The 16,145-nt window shown below is 42.4% G+C and overlaps 2 protein-coding genes across 5 annotated transcripts in view; one reads left to right on the top strand and one right to left on the bottom strand.

The window, feature by feature from the left end:
• The window catches only part of CDIP1 (cell death inducing p53 target 1), a 55,141-nt gene extending 51,957 nt beyond the window's left edge, over positions 1-3,184 (top strand). For both annotated transcript variants that reach the window (XM_020978632.2, XM_020978634.2), the window contains exons 5-6: positions 803-1,061; positions 1,315-3,184. In XM_020978632.2, coding sequence (XP_020834291.1) covers positions 803-1,061; positions 1,315-1,426 — 371 coding nt within the window. In that variant the 3' untranslated portion in view covers positions 1,427-3,184. The remainder of the gene's footprint in view (positions 1-802; positions 1,062-1,314) is intronic.
• A 1,355-nt stretch (positions 3,185-4,539) lies between these two features.
• Positions 4,540-16,145, bottom strand: part of HMOX2 (heme oxygenase 2) — a 35,326-nt gene continuing 23,720 nt past the window's right edge. For 2 of the 3 annotated variants that reach the window (XM_020978629.2, XM_020978630.2), the window contains exons 2-6: positions 10,237-10,368; positions 8,376-8,493; positions 7,063-7,554; positions 5,517-5,643; positions 4,540-5,424 (exon numbers count right to left, since the gene is read on the bottom strand). In XM_020978629.2, coding sequence (XP_020834288.1) covers positions 5,297-5,424; positions 5,517-5,643; positions 7,063-7,554; positions 8,376-8,493; positions 10,237-10,325 — 954 coding nt within the window. In that variant the 5' untranslated portion in view covers positions 10,326-10,368 and the 3' untranslated portion in view covers positions 4,540-5,296. The remainder of the gene's footprint in view (positions 5,425-5,516; positions 5,644-7,062; positions 7,555-8,375; positions 8,494-10,236; positions 10,369-16,145) is intronic. The other variant, XM_020978631.2, reaches the window with a different exon arrangement.

Genomic DNA, 16,145 nt, shown 5'->3' with positions numbered 1-16,145 from the left:
GGAAGTTAATGCAGTATAAGTTCAGGCAAAGAAGGCTTGAACTAAGGTGGTAGAGAAAGGGATGGATGCAAGAGAGATTTTGGAATTATGAATTTAAAAAGATTTTGCAAACAGATATGTAAATTGAGTGAGAATAAGAAATCAGAGCTGATACCAAGGTGTGTGAACCTGGACGGGATGACTTGAAGGATAGTGGTGCCTTGGATAGAAATGGGGGCAAGTTCAGAAGAAGAGTGAGTTTGGCAGGGTTGGAGGAAAATGAATTCTGCTCTGGACATGTTGAGTTTGAGCTACCTGAAGGACATCCAATTTGAATATGTTCCTCCCCTGCTCAAACTCTAAGGTCAAACAAATACTTTGGCATTCAAAGCTTTTCACAGCCAGAGGAGAAACTAGGCTGTCTGATCTTTAAAGCTCTGCACAGAGATGACAGTAAACACTTGGAGGATGATGACGTCATAAAATGAAAAGTGACATTTAGAAACTCTCTTATGAATAATGCACAGGTAAAGGAAACTGAGGATCAGTCAGAAGAGACAACCAAAAGTAAGCAGTGTTATGAAAACCTAGAGAAAAGAAAGTAGCAAGGAGGAGGAGAGGGGGTGGTTAACTCAAATGCTGCATATAAGTCAAGAAGGATGAGAATTAGTAAAATACCATCAGATTTGACAATTAGATAGATTATTAGTAACTTTGAAAAGAGCAGTTTCAGTGGAGTGCTGAGGTTCGAAGGCACATTGCAGAGGGGCGAAAAGTGAGAAAGTGGGGGCCACTGAATTGACTGCTTGTCTCTTTTCCCTAGGCTTCTATCCACCTCCTGGCCCTCACCCTCCCATGGGCTACTACCCCACAGGTCCTTATCCAGGCCCTGGGGGCCACACGGCCACTGTCCTTGTCCCTTCAGGGGCTGCAACCACAGTGACTGTGCTGCAGGGAGAAATCTTCGAGGGGGCACCTGTGCAGACTGTGTGTCCTCACTGCCAACAGTCGATCACCACCAAGATCTCCTATGAGATTGGCCTGATGAACTTTGTACTAGGCTTCTTCTGCTGCTTCATGGGGTATGTGAAAAAAGCCTGGCCTCGGTAAGAGAAGAATCCTGCCCACCTGTAGCTTCTCCTATCTTTTATTCTGGTTGACCTGCAGAGTGGCTTTACTATCTACTTTCTAGATTATCCACAACCTCTTCCAGTGCCTGTTGGTACTGGACACCAGTTTTACAGGGCTTTAGGCTGTTGCTCATCATCTCCATCCTCAACACCTTTCCCTGGTCACAGCTTTTGTTCTCATGAATAACTTTTCTTTCTGCTTCAGGTGTGACCTGGGCTGCTGTTTGATCCCCTGCCTGATTGATGACTTCAAAGATGTGACACACAGCTGTCCTAACTGCAAAGCCTACATCTACACGTACAAGCGCCTGTGCTAACGGAGACCACCCGGGAGCTGGGACCCGGGATTACCATCTCTCCTTTTTGCTTGTCAGTCCTATACCCTGTGCTTTGTTTTCCTTCTTGGCAGTAGCTTTTCCCGTTTTCCTCTTTAGGTTGGAAGCAGGGAACTCCTGTCTTCTCTGGTCTGTCCAGCCCAGGGATATTTGTATCTCTTCTGGCTTAGGGTTTGGCAGATTGGAAGTTTAGTGTCAGTGGGGTGGGGGGAAGTACCAAGCATGTTATTTTGGCTGTTGATATTTTGCTTAGTATATATAATCAGGATTTCAAGAGTGAACAGTCCACTAGCCGGGGTACTCTCCCCATTGAAAGTTTCCAGATCCCACCATTGTAATATTAGGTATTGGTTCTTTCACATTTGCCTCCTTGGGAATCAGAGAAAAACCTGCATCCTGGAACAGTAATTTGTTTCCATGGGGCCTCTGGGATAGAAGTTCCTCTTCCTACTACCCTATCTGAATGCCTTCTACAGTGACAATTACCTTCTATTACCAGTCAGTTTGCCCTGACACTATTGCATGTCTGTTCTGATACTTTCCGTGCTACAGAATAGCCCAAGGTAGTTCATGACTACAACTAGCCAGACATGTGATGTTGATCTTGGTGGTGTTGAGGGGTGGAAGGGAACCCTTGCTTAAGGAACAGAGAAACCAGGGGTCAAAGTGATCATTAGTAGACACTGAGAACACACAACGGGAAAAGGTGGGTTCGAAAGGCCATCATCCTGTGTTTCTAATTAAACAAAGAGAGCTCTAAGTTCCTAAAAGACAGACTAAAGCGGCTGGGATCATGCAAATTCTGGTAGGAACTAAATCCATCATAATGGACAGGACTTCTATGTAATAGAAAAACAGAATTGAAACTACTGGCACTAGAAACTCTCAGGTATCACAGCTTAGGACACGTAGAAGCTCTGTAGGACTAAGTACTGATTAGGAAAGAGTTGGTGGACAATGAGGGTCAGACCTCAGAGAGCCCTGCTCAAGTATGATACTATTTAGGAACAAGGCTGGGTGCCAACTTAGAAAAGGTAACAAGCAAAATTGATTGCATCTCCCAACTTAACATGCCACTGGCTCATCTCCTTACCTCCCTTTCCAAAAGTCCAACATTGTACCTGTGGAGCCCTGCTGAGCCCCACCTCTGGGAAGATGAGGGTGAAGTGGCAATGGAAGACTCGGCTTGCTCTTTTTGGACTTTTTCCTTATTGTTCCTGAAATTTGGCATTTTGACCTTTTTCTGTGTCTCAGTTGCACACCTGTGGTGGAAGGGGGATTGGGGAGAGGCCAGATACTATTCTAAACCCTACTTTACCCCTCACTTCCCAGACATGGAAGTTTATTGACTGGCCACTAGATGGCACATGCAGAACAGGCTTTGTGTGAATTGTTAATTTGCAGAGATTTTCTTTCTTTTAAACCATGCTGGGGAACACTGTTTTTGCACTAAACTTTTTAATGTCCATTGTGTTTAGAGCTTCAGTTGGAGAAATCATGTTATTTAATGAGGTTTGGGTAGAGAATGAAGAGAAGTGATAATGGATAATGAGGCTGAACTGACATCCAATTAAGCCCTGTTATGGAATAAGACTTGGGACCTGTGTCATAAGCATCACTGCTGCTACTGTACCCCTTACCTGGTTTCTGCAATTCAAATGCATGTCATCCTATTTAATGTGAACCTGTTTGTTCTCAAGTCTTAGTTAATCACTTACATTAAATCGGCCCATCTGCCCACCTTTCCTTGTCCCTTGGGCTTCTTTTGCCCTATGTATTTTTATTTTGCATGGGAGGAACATTGGGATCTGAAATATCCAAAAACTGTTTGGTCCTACTGAAGTCTTCAGCCATCAGCCACAGCAGGAGATTTGGAGTTCTAGATGACAGCCTTAAAGAAGTAGCTTGGCCCAAGGGATAGATAGTTGGTGTCAGAAACAGGTAGTTCCAGTTTCTACCTTTGACTCATGATGGTTATGTGACAGGGTAAATTCCTTAATTTCTTAGTGCTGTACCTTTCCTCACAATTTTAGCCCAGAGACAAAGCTCTGACAAAGCCCTTTTCCTGTGGACTTTTTTCCTCCCCTAATAAATGAATAACTTCAGAAGTTGGTAGGGATGTTAGTGGCAGTATTAGAAAAGGCAGGCACTTAAGTTTGTTTTGCTAGAACTCAGAGGTTCTAAAGATGACACCATGGAGGAAGCTGCACAAAAGGGACCTATTTGGGTTGGTAGAGAAAGTTCTGCATGAGGAACTCCTGATGAAATCACAGGTTGAGCCCATCCCAAGTTGAAAGCAGTTTGATTCTGGCTGCTAATTAAATTTCATATGCCTATGGAAGAGGATAGGTAATGAATGGAATCAAGTATTACATCTATAGTCTTCTTGGGATAGAGAAACTGAGGAAGGGAAGTGGTAACAGAAGGACAACCTCTACACTGTCAGCTATTTTTTCTCCTTATCCCGTGCTAATCAGTACTTTTGGGGCCAACCTGAGTTGGCATAAGCTAGCGTGATGTAATATAGTGATGTTCGACTCAGAAAGTAATGGGGGCCACTAAACTCTACATAAGGATCCCTGCAGGCTGCTCTTTTACTTAGAAGACCACAAGATAACTCATTTTATTGTATTTTGTTAAATACTTCCCCATTTACATTTTAATCTGGTTCTGCTACACTTTGGAACGTGGCCTCTGGGGTGGTGTGTGATGTAGGAGGAAAGCTTGACTTGAAATAAGACCACCCAAGTTTAGATCTTGTCACTCGCTACAACATGACCTCAGTCCAGTAACTTCATTTCTTTGAGATATAAAATTAGGAGGTTGGGCCAGACAGTTTCAAAATCTTTTAGTTCCAATATTCTGTGACCTAGACTGCTGTACAAATGTGAAATCTAAAACAGAAGAGGGGTCCACTACCTAACTCCAAGGCTCAGGTCAAGAATCCCATTTGCCCAATATACCTATCTAGGGGTAGTGCTAGACCACTTCACCCCTCACCCCTAAATTCTCCTGCCCAAATGGCTATTTGGAGGCATCAGTACTTAAGTGTTTTGTTTGTTTGTTTTTTACATCATGAAAGAAGAGGCAGAAAGTTTCAAGTATAAACTTTATTAAGGATGCTTTAGCATTTACATGGGTTACGTGAGAAGCCAAACTCTGCTTCTGTTGTTCTGTCCAGGAGAGACAGAAGGGTTGATCTGCTGAAGGAAGTAGCCAAAATGAAACTCTTCCTCACAGTCTAGGATAGAAACCTGGTTCTCAGGCCCCAAAACACAGGCTACTTTCCTCCCAGGGTTATTTGTCCCCCTGCCTTTGGTGTGGTGGACACAGTATAGCAGCTTTATTCTTTTTCTCTCTTCCCTCCTTCCACCCCAACAAGTTACCATTGTTCTGAGTTAAACATCTCATCGACTGAGTGATCAACACAAACCTGAGTGATGAGAGACGAGAGGAAGGAAGAAGAGAGCCCTAAGTTCATGGTGGAGCCCTGAGGGGAAGAGTTGACTCCACAAGGCTGAGGGAAATTTGCTCCACTGCATAGAGGTTTTTGGATCTAAGCTGTGCTTCCTGTATCACTAAGTTCTGGGTTTGAGTTGTCCTCTGGGCTTATCTTGCTGGGGAGATCCATGACCCTACCCTTAGTATCTGGGTTACGAAATCATATTGCAGAGAGCAGTCTGTTGGGCATTGACTTTAGTGTCTGGTTTTATTGGTTGCTTGTTTTCTCAAACCCAGCTTTGAGAAAAAAAAAAGTCACCTGAGGTGGTAGTTTAGTCAGTGGGGTTAGGGGAGGGGTGGGGGGTTGACTGGGATCATCCCTGGTGAGTCCCAGGGTCACAGGCTCCTCCTTCACATGAAGTACCAGGCCATCAGTCCAGAAGCCAGGGCCACAACAGCAGCAAGGACAAGTCGAAGGTTGGGCTGCCTCAGTAAAGTCGTGATGTTTTTGAAGGGGCAAGCACTACCCTCATGGGCACCTGCAGGGACAATGCCAACAGGAGACACCATGGGGTTAGAGAGCCAAGGTGACCAACCCTATCTGGAGGTGTCAGAGAAGGGTAAGACCCACCTTTACCTTGTTGAGCAGCATAGTAGGGGCACTTGCGCACATCTCCTTTCCCATCATGTACTAGAAGCTCTCCATCCTGGGGTTCTGTGGCCAGCAAAGAGCCAGCCTTGTCCAGTTCATTGAAAATCTGGAGAAGCAGAATATCAACTGAGCCCTCACCTGGCAGATTTCTGTTGAATTCAGGGGCTGGGATGATAGGTGCCATGACAAAAATGAGAAGCAACTTCCCTTTTGGATGTTTCATGGTAACTCCCTATGACCTGCTGCTGCTAGATGATAGCCTTTAATGCCCTCCTGGGGTGGAGACTGACCTCAAAGCGCTGTGGCAGCTTTTCTTGGTTTCTCATAGTCCTCTGATTCTCTCACTGATGGCAATACCCCAGGGGGCCCAATCACTGGGTTCTACCATACACAGCCTGATTAATTCACTTCTACAACCCAACTCGGGGAAATCTAGAAGGACAGATTAAGAACTGAGTAGTTTAAAAGCATGGCACAGAGTTTAGAGAGCCAGCTTTGGAGTCAGGGGGACCTGGGTTCAAGTCCCACCTCTGACATACTGGCTGTGTGACCTTGGACAACACATAACATATCTCAGTGCCCCAGGGCACTCAGACTGTAACTTGCAGAACAGTTGCAGATCTACAGTAATAGGAGTTTTCTCACCAAAAGAGTCCTCTATACCAATAAAAGCACAAATTAGGACCAAACAAAAAATTTAAATGGATTACTGGGCATTTCCTGAGTACCCTCATGCTGCTTTTTCCAGGTGTTTCTGGAAGACCATGCTGAGCATCTGAAAGCCCCCTGGAATAGGCCCAAAGATTTATTCATTACCTACTGTGTCCAAGACCCCACGCCTAAATGGATTGTGTTTCCTCAGGCCCATCCAAGAGTGAATGCAAAGTCCCCAGGATAAAGAAACCTGGTAACTCAAGAGTTTAAAGTGGAACCTTCCCAGACCACCCCTGAGTGGCCTTTACTGGACTAATATATTCCCACTTGGAGCATATCATTCCAGAGTTCAGTATCACTGGTCCTATTGATGCTTTGGAGGCTGCTTGAGGGGGCAACATTATTTTCCTAACTCATTCTGTCCCTAAATCTAAGTAGGACGCTCCTAATACCCTTCTCTGAAAGGTAAAATAGCAACAAGACATAGCTTGCTTCAAGTTGGCCTCTTTCACATCTGAAGCCTACAAAAAGTAACTTCTTATCCCGCACCTAAGTGAAAACCATAGTATTTTCTGAAATATTTTTAAACTGTAAACAAAAGGCTATGACCAGCAAAGTCTTTGGTAAAACATCTGCCAGGTTTAGGTCTTCAAGTTAAAAGGTGGTGGCTAACTCCATTTGTTACCTTTGGTCAGACCACTGATTCCCCATTCACCCTATTCTAACGGGACTCCTCTATCCCCCTGTACTATCCACCCACACATTTGCCCTAAAGATAGTTAAGGCTCAACCCCTCTCCTGCCCAACAGTTCCCTTCCCTACTTGGAAATCTAGCCAATCCCACCTATCCCCATTATGTCTCCACTGGTACCTGCATGTTGTACTCGAAGGCCCTGTTAGCCTCCTCCACAATTTTCTCCTTGGTCTTCAGATCCAGCTCCAGGGCATTCATCCTGGCCCGATAAAACTGCTTGAACTGCTGGGCATTGTCTACATTCTCAAACACGTAAAACTGGGTCCCTTCTCCAGTGCTTGGCAGCTTCAGTACCCGCTGAGCCACCTTCTTCAGTACCTGGCCCCCAGAAAGGTCCCCCATGTACCGTGTGTAAGCATGGGCCACAAGGAGCTCCGGCTCGTGCTGCCCCACGTAATGGATCCGGTCTACATAGTACTGGGTGGCCTCTGAGCACTTCACTTTCTCCCTCCACTCCTCACCAAAGAAATACTCCATGTCCTTGGTCAGCGCCTTCTTGCGGTGTAGCTCCATGGGGAAATACAAGGGAGTAAAGGCCGGGTGGTCCTTGTTTCGGTCCATCTCCTCTTCTAGGGCTGAGTATGTGAAATAAAGTGCAGTGGTAGCTAGCTGTCAAGGACAGGGTAAGGGAGAAGTGAAAGAAAGGTGTGAATGTGAGCATTAAAGAGTCAGGAGCTCCAGGCTATCATGAGCTTACTAGCAATTTTTATCAAGGATGATTGCTGATAACTATTTAACACCAAAAGGAAACAACCCTAAAGAGGTCTTCATACATAAAACAAGCTGTCATATCTGGGCCCTCTGGCTTAGACCTGTGACCACCTCCATTCCCATATCTTTTTTGGTTAGACAACGGACACTCAGGGAAACTGACAAAATTATTGTTGACTATTTCTACAGAACCACTGTTGGATGGTTGGCCTTTAAAATGACCTGCCTGCTAGGGCCATGTCAACCTCTGGGGAAGTCAAGAGTTAAGGCATAGTTGGAAGACCCTGAAATTGACCCCGTCCCCTCTCCCTGTGTGTTTAACAGCTCCTCTGGTGACCAGGAGGTCTCCAATGGGCCACTGTGCTTTAAAAACAGAAAAAGAAGAGGTAAACAAGCATGTGTGTAAGTCACTTTACACAAGTGTTCCCAGACCATCATATTGTACAAATCAAATTTTTATAAATGACATCATTTGAAATATGCTTAGGAAGCTTATTTTTGACTTTTGATTATATACAACCACAGTTGCCTCAACCTTCTTTGGAAGCCTATGGAGAAGCCTCCTAGAGAGATTCAGTCTTCCATCCCCACATTGGTAGGAAGCATACAGTAGTGGGTAGGTACAAAGCTTTTCCACCCTACCCAGCCAAACCATCCTGTAATATTCTTAAAGCTCTTAGATCATCAGGAACCACCACAGTTTCATGGAGGGTACAAACCTTAAAGAGATCCTTCTTGATATGGCCTTTCAAGAAATCTTTCACAAACTGGGTATTCTCTGCACGGTCATGAGACTCCTTAGTCCCTTCCTTCAGAAGCTCAGAAAGGTCCATTTGTCTGTGAAGAAAGAGCCAGAAGTAAGATTTGTTGACCCCACTGGGAGGTTAAGCCTTATCTGAGCTCAAGGTCCTCTGTTCAGAGCTTTTTGCAAGGTGCTTTAAGGGGACTTATTACCAAACTCAGGCATTCAGCAAAGATTCTGCACTGTGTGTATGCTGGTAACCTAAGCCTAATATACATAACAAGAGTCCAAATCCCAGCAAGTCAGTTCACTGAGAAAGACAAAAAGCTGGGACTGGCTCACCAGACCTAGGCTGAGTATCTGACTGGGCACAAAAGCTGGAAGTTCTCACCACAGGGCAGCTGCCTAGTAAGGTTAAGCAGGCAAAAGAATTACTAGCTTGAGTCTGGGGAAAGATAAAGCAACTCCAAATTAGAGTTATATATTTCTGGATGAAAATCATGCCCTTCTTCTAGGTCTGATGAAAAGCCAAGGACAATTCAGTGAAAATGAGAGCTCTCAGCAAATCCCTAGACTATACAAGCAGCTTTCTGAAACCCAGTTCCTTAGAGAACCTATTACGAGACAGAGGGATTTTCAGGCGATGCTGTAGAACAGAACGAGACGAAGATCTGGCCACAGTGGTACAGAGGTGATGACAAGTGACCCGCTCATGCCAGCCCCTCCCCTTAAGTGTGTAAACCACACAGGTGAAAGATATTCTTCTGCTATATTTACCTAAGCATCAGACAAAATGTATTCTCTGGCATGAATCTGTCTCACAGCCACTACATCCTCAAGGGAGCAAAGCTCTAGATAATAAGTCTCCCCTGAATTCTGCCACAGGGACAACCTTCAGTGATGGAGGCCTCATGTTGCAAACACACTAGCACTTCTTGCCTATTATACAAACAGACAAGGGCAAGTCTCCAGCTGTGCTTACTAGAGCCTCAGGAAAAATACATGTAAAGGAGGTGGCTGGTGACAGTGTCCCTGGGATTAGGCCACTTTAAAAAATCCTACAAGAGAGAAAACAAGAAGAGGCAGATTTGCAATGTGGAACAAGATTAGGCAATCCCCTGGCAATCCAGTCAGTACACAAAAGCTAAAAAGGGAGAAAAAATATGGTTGAGAGAAAAAATAGGTATGCACCTGCTAACAAGGGGACAAATGGAGCCCAAGAAATCTCCAGGAGTAATCCTAGGCCACCTCATATACCTGTCCCCTAGCTAGTGCATAGGAATAGCTAGCTCTTCACCACTCCAAATGGTAAGTGTTCCATAAAATGAGAACTCTGCAGATAGGCCAGGGCACTGCCTTGGCTCCTAATCCTCTCAGGGTCTCAGCACCATCTTCAAACTTAAGGTCCTTCAGACAAAAGCGCTTGGCCCTGTACAAAAACTATGTATCAATCTCGGAGGAGAACAAGAGGACTTGTGATGCCTACAGATATCAAGTGGCATCTTTCTTACATAAAATCACTGGATTAAAAAATGAAAAAGTTATGAAAAGCTGTTGTGAAATGTTTCACAACTACTGCTGTTACCTACTTCTAAGGGGAGAATCAAATAAGCAATGTGAAAACATTTTAGAAAATGGAAAAGTTCTGAATAAACATAAGAGTTTTAATTGCACTGCAATTCTTTTATGCTGTGGATCCTATACTGTTACTGTAAAGTGAAGTTGACAGTGTAATACAAGGTTTGTCCATATCAAAATAAAACCCTAAAAAATGAAAAAACCTGAATCTGGTGAGGGAAAGTAGAAAGTTATTATCCTGGTGTATTTAAATCACTCACTTTGCATGGTTTTCCAATTCAGGTCCTCCAGAGCTTTTTTTTTCAGATTCATCCACTCCATCTGATGGTGTCTCCAATTCAGATGACATTTTGGCTTAGTTCAGGTCTTCAAGCTCTTTCACCCCTCTGGTCCTGCAGAGAAACATTCAGGGAAAGCTAGTGAAATTTTCCTGAGTGTCCACACAGTATCACACTCTCTTCTGGATTACCCATGATTCTAAGGGGAAGAAATAGACCAAATACCCCAAAATCATTTTCTGATACAATTCCGAACTTGGCAAGCTAACATCCTAATTTCACTTTAAGACAATCCAATCTCCAAAAGAGGTGATCTGGATCTTTGTATAAAACAAAAACAAAAACAGCATCTAATTCCAATAACTTCTGATTCTAAATCAAGCTACATTAGCCCAACCTGACAATATCCAATATACGGTCATCACAACACCTGTGTTCCTTTGTCTACTGAAGGCGTGATTTTAAGGAAAGAACAAAGTTTAACAAGCCATTCCCCAACTGATAAATGGTCAAAGAATATAGGCAGTTCTCAGATGAAGAAATTAAAGCCATCTATAGTCATATGAAAAAATGCTCTAAATCATTATTGATTAGAGAAATGCAAATCAAAACAACTCTGAGGTACCACATCACACCTATCAGATTGGCCAACATGACAAAATAGGAAAATGATAAATGTTGGAGAGGATGTGGGAAAATTGGAACGCTAATACATTGTTGGTGGAGTTGTGAAATGATCCAACCATTTTGGAGAACAATTTGGAACTATGCCCAAAGGGCTACAAAAATGTGCATACCCTTTGCTCCAGCAATAGCACTTCTAGGGCTATATCCCAAAGAGATCAAACAAATGGGAAAAGGACCCACATGTACAAAAATATTCATAGCAGCTCTTTTTGTGGTGGCAAAGAATTGTAAATTGAGAGGATGCCCATCAATTGGGGAATGGCTGAGCAAGTTGTGGTATATGAATGTAATGGAATACTACTGTGCTATAAGAAATGATGAACAGGCTGACTTCAGAAAAACCTGGTCTGATGCTGAGTGAAGTGAGCAGAACCCAGAGGACTTTGTATACAATAGCAGCCACGTTATGCAATGACTAAGAATGTTAAACTGAACCCTTCTCAGCATTATGAGGATCTAAGACATCTCCAGAGGCCTCGGGATGGAAAATGCTGTCCACATCCAAAGAAAGAACTATGGAAGTCGAATCGCTCTCACTTATTTTTACCTTAAGTTGAATTTTGTTTCATCTTTCTGATGGTTCCTCCTATTGGTTTTAATTTTTACTTACAACTTCACTAATGTGAAAATATGTTTAATGGGTATGTAAATGTAAAGCCTATGTCAGATTGTGTGCCGTCCTGGAGAGGGTGGGGGGGGGGGAAGAAAAAAGGAGAAAAAATTTTCAACTCAAAAGCATATGGAAAAAAAAAATAAAATAAAAAATAAAAAAAAGAAAGAACAAAGTTTAAAAATGGTGTTTCCTGAGCTACCGAGGCTCATGGATGCACGTCCTTTTAAACTCAGTTGGACTCATGCCTTCCCCAGAAAACAGGAGTACAACCAAATTGCTGCAAAAATCCTACTTTTGAGTTTGGACTGAGATTATCCAAGAGCCAAAGGCTTAGAACTGACTTTACTGGTCCCAACAAGTAGTTATAAAATCTGATTTGCTTGGAAGGAATCTGATAGAAATTGTTAATTTTGCCATTTGGGCTTCAGCTAGGTTCTGTTTGCTGGGAAACCGGTGACTCAAGATAAGTAAGAAGTTGGGTTTATAAACTAGATCCCTATGCTGAAGCTTTTTTTTTTTATCAGAAAGTAAACTGGGAAGTAGAGTATTTGGGAAGTATTGCTGGGGAATAAGAAAATGGTTGTTGACTTTTTGGGAATTTGTAGTATCATATTAAGTATACTTTCAGGAAAGTACAAAATGTCCCAGCTTGATTCACAATTTCATAAGATTGCTAATAATTTTTTTATTAATTTATTTTGATTTATCAACAATCACTTCCATATTTTTTTGAGTTGAAATTTTTCTCCCCCTTCCTCCCCACCACCCTCCCCAAGACGGCACACAATCTGATATAGGCTTTACATTTACATCTATTCAACATATGATTGCTAATAATTTCTACAAGAGAAGAATTGCATACAGGAGTTAGACTGGATTTGGTCACAGTGCTTTTCATTAGATAATTAAAATTTTTTTTGTTATTTTGTTTTTTTCTTTTTCCTCAATTACATATAAAAATTTTTGACATTTTTAAAAAAAATTCTGAGTTCCCTCCCTCTCCTTGATAAGGCAAGCAATTTTATATATATGTTATACATGTAAAGTCATGAAAAACATTTCCATATTAGCCTTGATGCAAAAGAAAACACAGACCAAAAAAAGAAAGTGTAAAAAGTATGCTTCCATCTGCATTCAGATGCCATCAGTTCCTTCTCTGAAGGTGGGTGCATTTTTCATCCTAAGTCCTCTGGAATTCTTTTGGATCATTGTATTGCTTAGAATAGCTCAATCATTCACAGCTGATCATCACACAAGGTCTTGTACCACACTTCATTCATCTTCCAATTCCTCCAAAGCTCTCATTTCCATTTTTTTTCTTCAAGCTCTCTAATCTTATTTATAAAAAACATTTAAAAAATCTTTTTGTAACTCGTTTCATCTCTTTCAAGGACTCTAGTTGAGCTTGTGCCCAACCTGTGATTTCCTCTGAGGACTGGCTTTTAGATGCTTTAGAATAATGTTCTTCTTCTGTGTTTGTCTTGAACATCTTTGCCACCATAACAGCTCTTTGTGGTGGGATTCTTTTTGTGTTTGCTCATTCTTCCAGCCTACTTCCTGACTGTGGACTTGATGTTAGGGCTAGGCTCTGCCACACTTGGGGAGGGAAAGTAAGGGAAGGTCTTCGCTGATCCTGTTGCTGCTTTCTTCAAAGTACTGAGTACTGTTATTCCTGGATATCAGGAACAGGTTGGACACCTGTAAGTTTTCAGTGGATCCAGGATGAAGTCTGACTGTTCTCCCCCAGGTCTGAGTTCTGCAAGTTCCTGACCTGGGTTGTAATGTGAGCAACAGTAGAATGATGCTGAACTCAGCCCCGTATCAGCCAGCCAGGTGGTGGTTCAGGGACAGAACTTAAGGCTCCCCTTTGGTCTGGGATTTCTGCTCTTTTTACTCCTCTGAAGGCTAGGCTAGATGCTGGGACTGAGAACCCCAGTGTGTTCCTGGCGTCTGAGCCACACAGCTGGTGCTTGCTTCTGAACTTCTTCCTTTGTCAGTATACTATTCAGGGTCTCCCAACTGGAAAAAACCCTGCCCCCAGTACAGGACCTCTTCCAGTCTGCCCTAGATCTATGACCTGCAATTGAGTAATGGGTAACAAAGCTGCCAGTTAGCATCTGTCCCTGTTGCAATCTTCTGGTATGGTTCTGAGACCTCCTCTTGTTCTGGTTCACAGTCCCTCCCTGGGCACTGGAGTGCTCAGTGCACAGCATGCTCCGGTCCCAACTATCCATCCCCAGTGTTCATAGATCTGTCCCCTATACCATCCTAGGTTGGACAAAGGATCCACTGTGATTTGGGGGGATTTCTCCATCAGTATTTGATCTAGTGCATTTTCTAGTTCTGTTTGGAATTCTGTGGACGAGACCTTGGCTGCACTGCTTTCTACTACCCTGCCACCTTAGATGGCTCCACTTCTGTACTATTAATTTTTATTTATTAATCTGTTCATTCCTACCTTGACATCTTTGCTCTTCCTCATCACTTCACCTAACGTGATCTCTCCTATCCATTCCACCCACTCAAATTTACCCATGCTTCAAAGCCCAGTCTTCCATGAAGTCTTCCTTTACTGCTGCGGGCCCCAAAGACTTCTCCCTCCCTCTATTCTGCATTTAATTATGTATTATCTCATTTTGCCCATTAAATCATAAGCCTCCTGAGTGCAGGGCAAGGAACATTTCTTATATTTTTCTCTGTCCTATCTTACCTAGTACAGTGCTAAGCATATAACAGATGCTAAATACATAAATGTGGTAGTTGATTTGAGGGAGGTTCAATTTAACTCAGCAAACATCCATAAAGCACCCGTGTGTTAGTCAATGTGTCAAGTCCTGAGGGATACAGAGATCTAAGAGTAAATAATTCTTGCTTCCTTGGAACTTAAAATTATAGTAGGGATAGTTAAGGGGTAAGCAAAACATACACTTACCTACCCCAGAATGGTGTCTTTTTTTTTTTGGTCTTTATATTCCTGACAGCTATCCCTGTGTTTTACACCTAGCAGGCACTTAATAAATGCTTACTGAACTGAAATGAATTCAATCTCCCCCTAACAGTGATGACTCTGTCTTTGAAAAGTATTTTCCCTGTTTAGGTCCAGTGACCCTGTTTTCATCATCAGTTCAACTCCACCCACCCACCTCCTTAGATAAAAAGCTTGTGGCACTGCCCTAACAAAAACTTCCTCATTTTCCTTCCTTTTTTCCTGCACTGATAAAGTCTTGGATTCAGTAGTTCAGGGTACACAGCTGTTTAACTTCATCCTCATTCTAAACATAACCAAGCTCTGAGTGGGCAGAGAGTACAAGCTACTTATGAAGTAACAATGTATCTGACAGGAAGACTGGCTTCCTAAACAAACCTATACAGAGCTGCTTGAATTAGAATTACTCTACTGGAGTTAGATGCCCTATCTTTTGCTGTGTTGTGTTGTATTGGGTTGGGTTTTGTTTTAAACAACAAAGATCCAGGTTGCCTCTTTTCTGTGGAATGGATTATCCTGAAGTAGTATTTTGATATTAGTCTGCCAGGGTCAGAATATTGGTATAAGTCAAATTTGATATTAATTATCAAAGTGTTATTTGCGCTTCAATTTCCTTATTTGCTAATAATATTTTAAAAGGTTCTCATATCTTTCAAGCAATCTCGTATAATTTTGACATAGACATGAGAAACAACATTTCATTTAGGAAATGAAATGCAATTGTTGTTTGAAATTCAGAGCTCTACTTTAAAAATATATTATTCCCTTTATCCACTTTACACTTCCAGACACACTGTATCACCTTTCAATCCTTGATTTCATACTGCCTTTCTCTGATTTCCTGGACTTTGTGCACACTTTCATCTCTGCTTCCCAGATTCCCTGCCTTCCTTCAAATCTCATCTAAAGTCTCACGTTCTCAAAGAAGCCTATCCCAGTCTTCCTTCTTAGTGCCTTCCCTCTGAGATTAAACAATTTAATGTGGATATATATTGTTTGTATATAGTGACTACAGTTCCTTGCGAGTGGACTGTTTGAGCTTAAGAGCAGTTTTGGTATCCTTAGCACAGTGCCTGGTACGTAATAAGCATTTAACAAACCTTTGCTTGTTAATTTGACTATCTCCTTATGCTTAAAAAATGTCTCATCCCATACATTTTCACCTAGTGAAATCCATTATGACCTAGCATAGTTACTATCTCCTCCATGAACTTTTTTGTTATCCCATCAAGTTATGAATGATCATTACCATTTTGTAGTTATTTGTGAATGTCCTATCCCAATACTACTACATTATAAGCTTCTCAAGGACATTTGATATTGACTTTTTTTTTTTTGGTGAGGCAACTGGGGTTAAGTGACTTGCCCAGGGTCACACAGCTAGTAAGTATCAAGTGTCTGAGGCTGGATTTGAACTCAGGTCCTCCTGACTCCAAAGCCGGAGCCTTATCTACTGTGCCACCTAACTGCCCCTATACTGCATCTTACGCAGTACCTACCACAGTACAAAGTAAAATGTAACTGCTAAATGTAAAGTGAATTTCTAGTTGAAAAAGAATACAAAATGGCTGTAATCAATGTATGAAGATTGGGTAAAATCAGATA

The sequence above is a fragment of the Phascolarctos cinereus genome, unplaced genomic scaffold (assembly GCF_003287225.1).
Source record: "Phascolarctos cinereus isolate Bilbo 61053 unplaced genomic scaffold, phaCin_HiC Scaffold_4;HRSCAF=312, whole genome shotgun sequence".
NCBI classification, from domain to species: domain Eukaryota; kingdom Metazoa; phylum Chordata; class Mammalia; order Diprotodontia; family Phascolarctidae; genus Phascolarctos; species Phascolarctos cinereus.
Note: the sequence above shows the minus strand (reverse complement) of the source record. Positions and strands in the feature narration are given on the sequence as shown.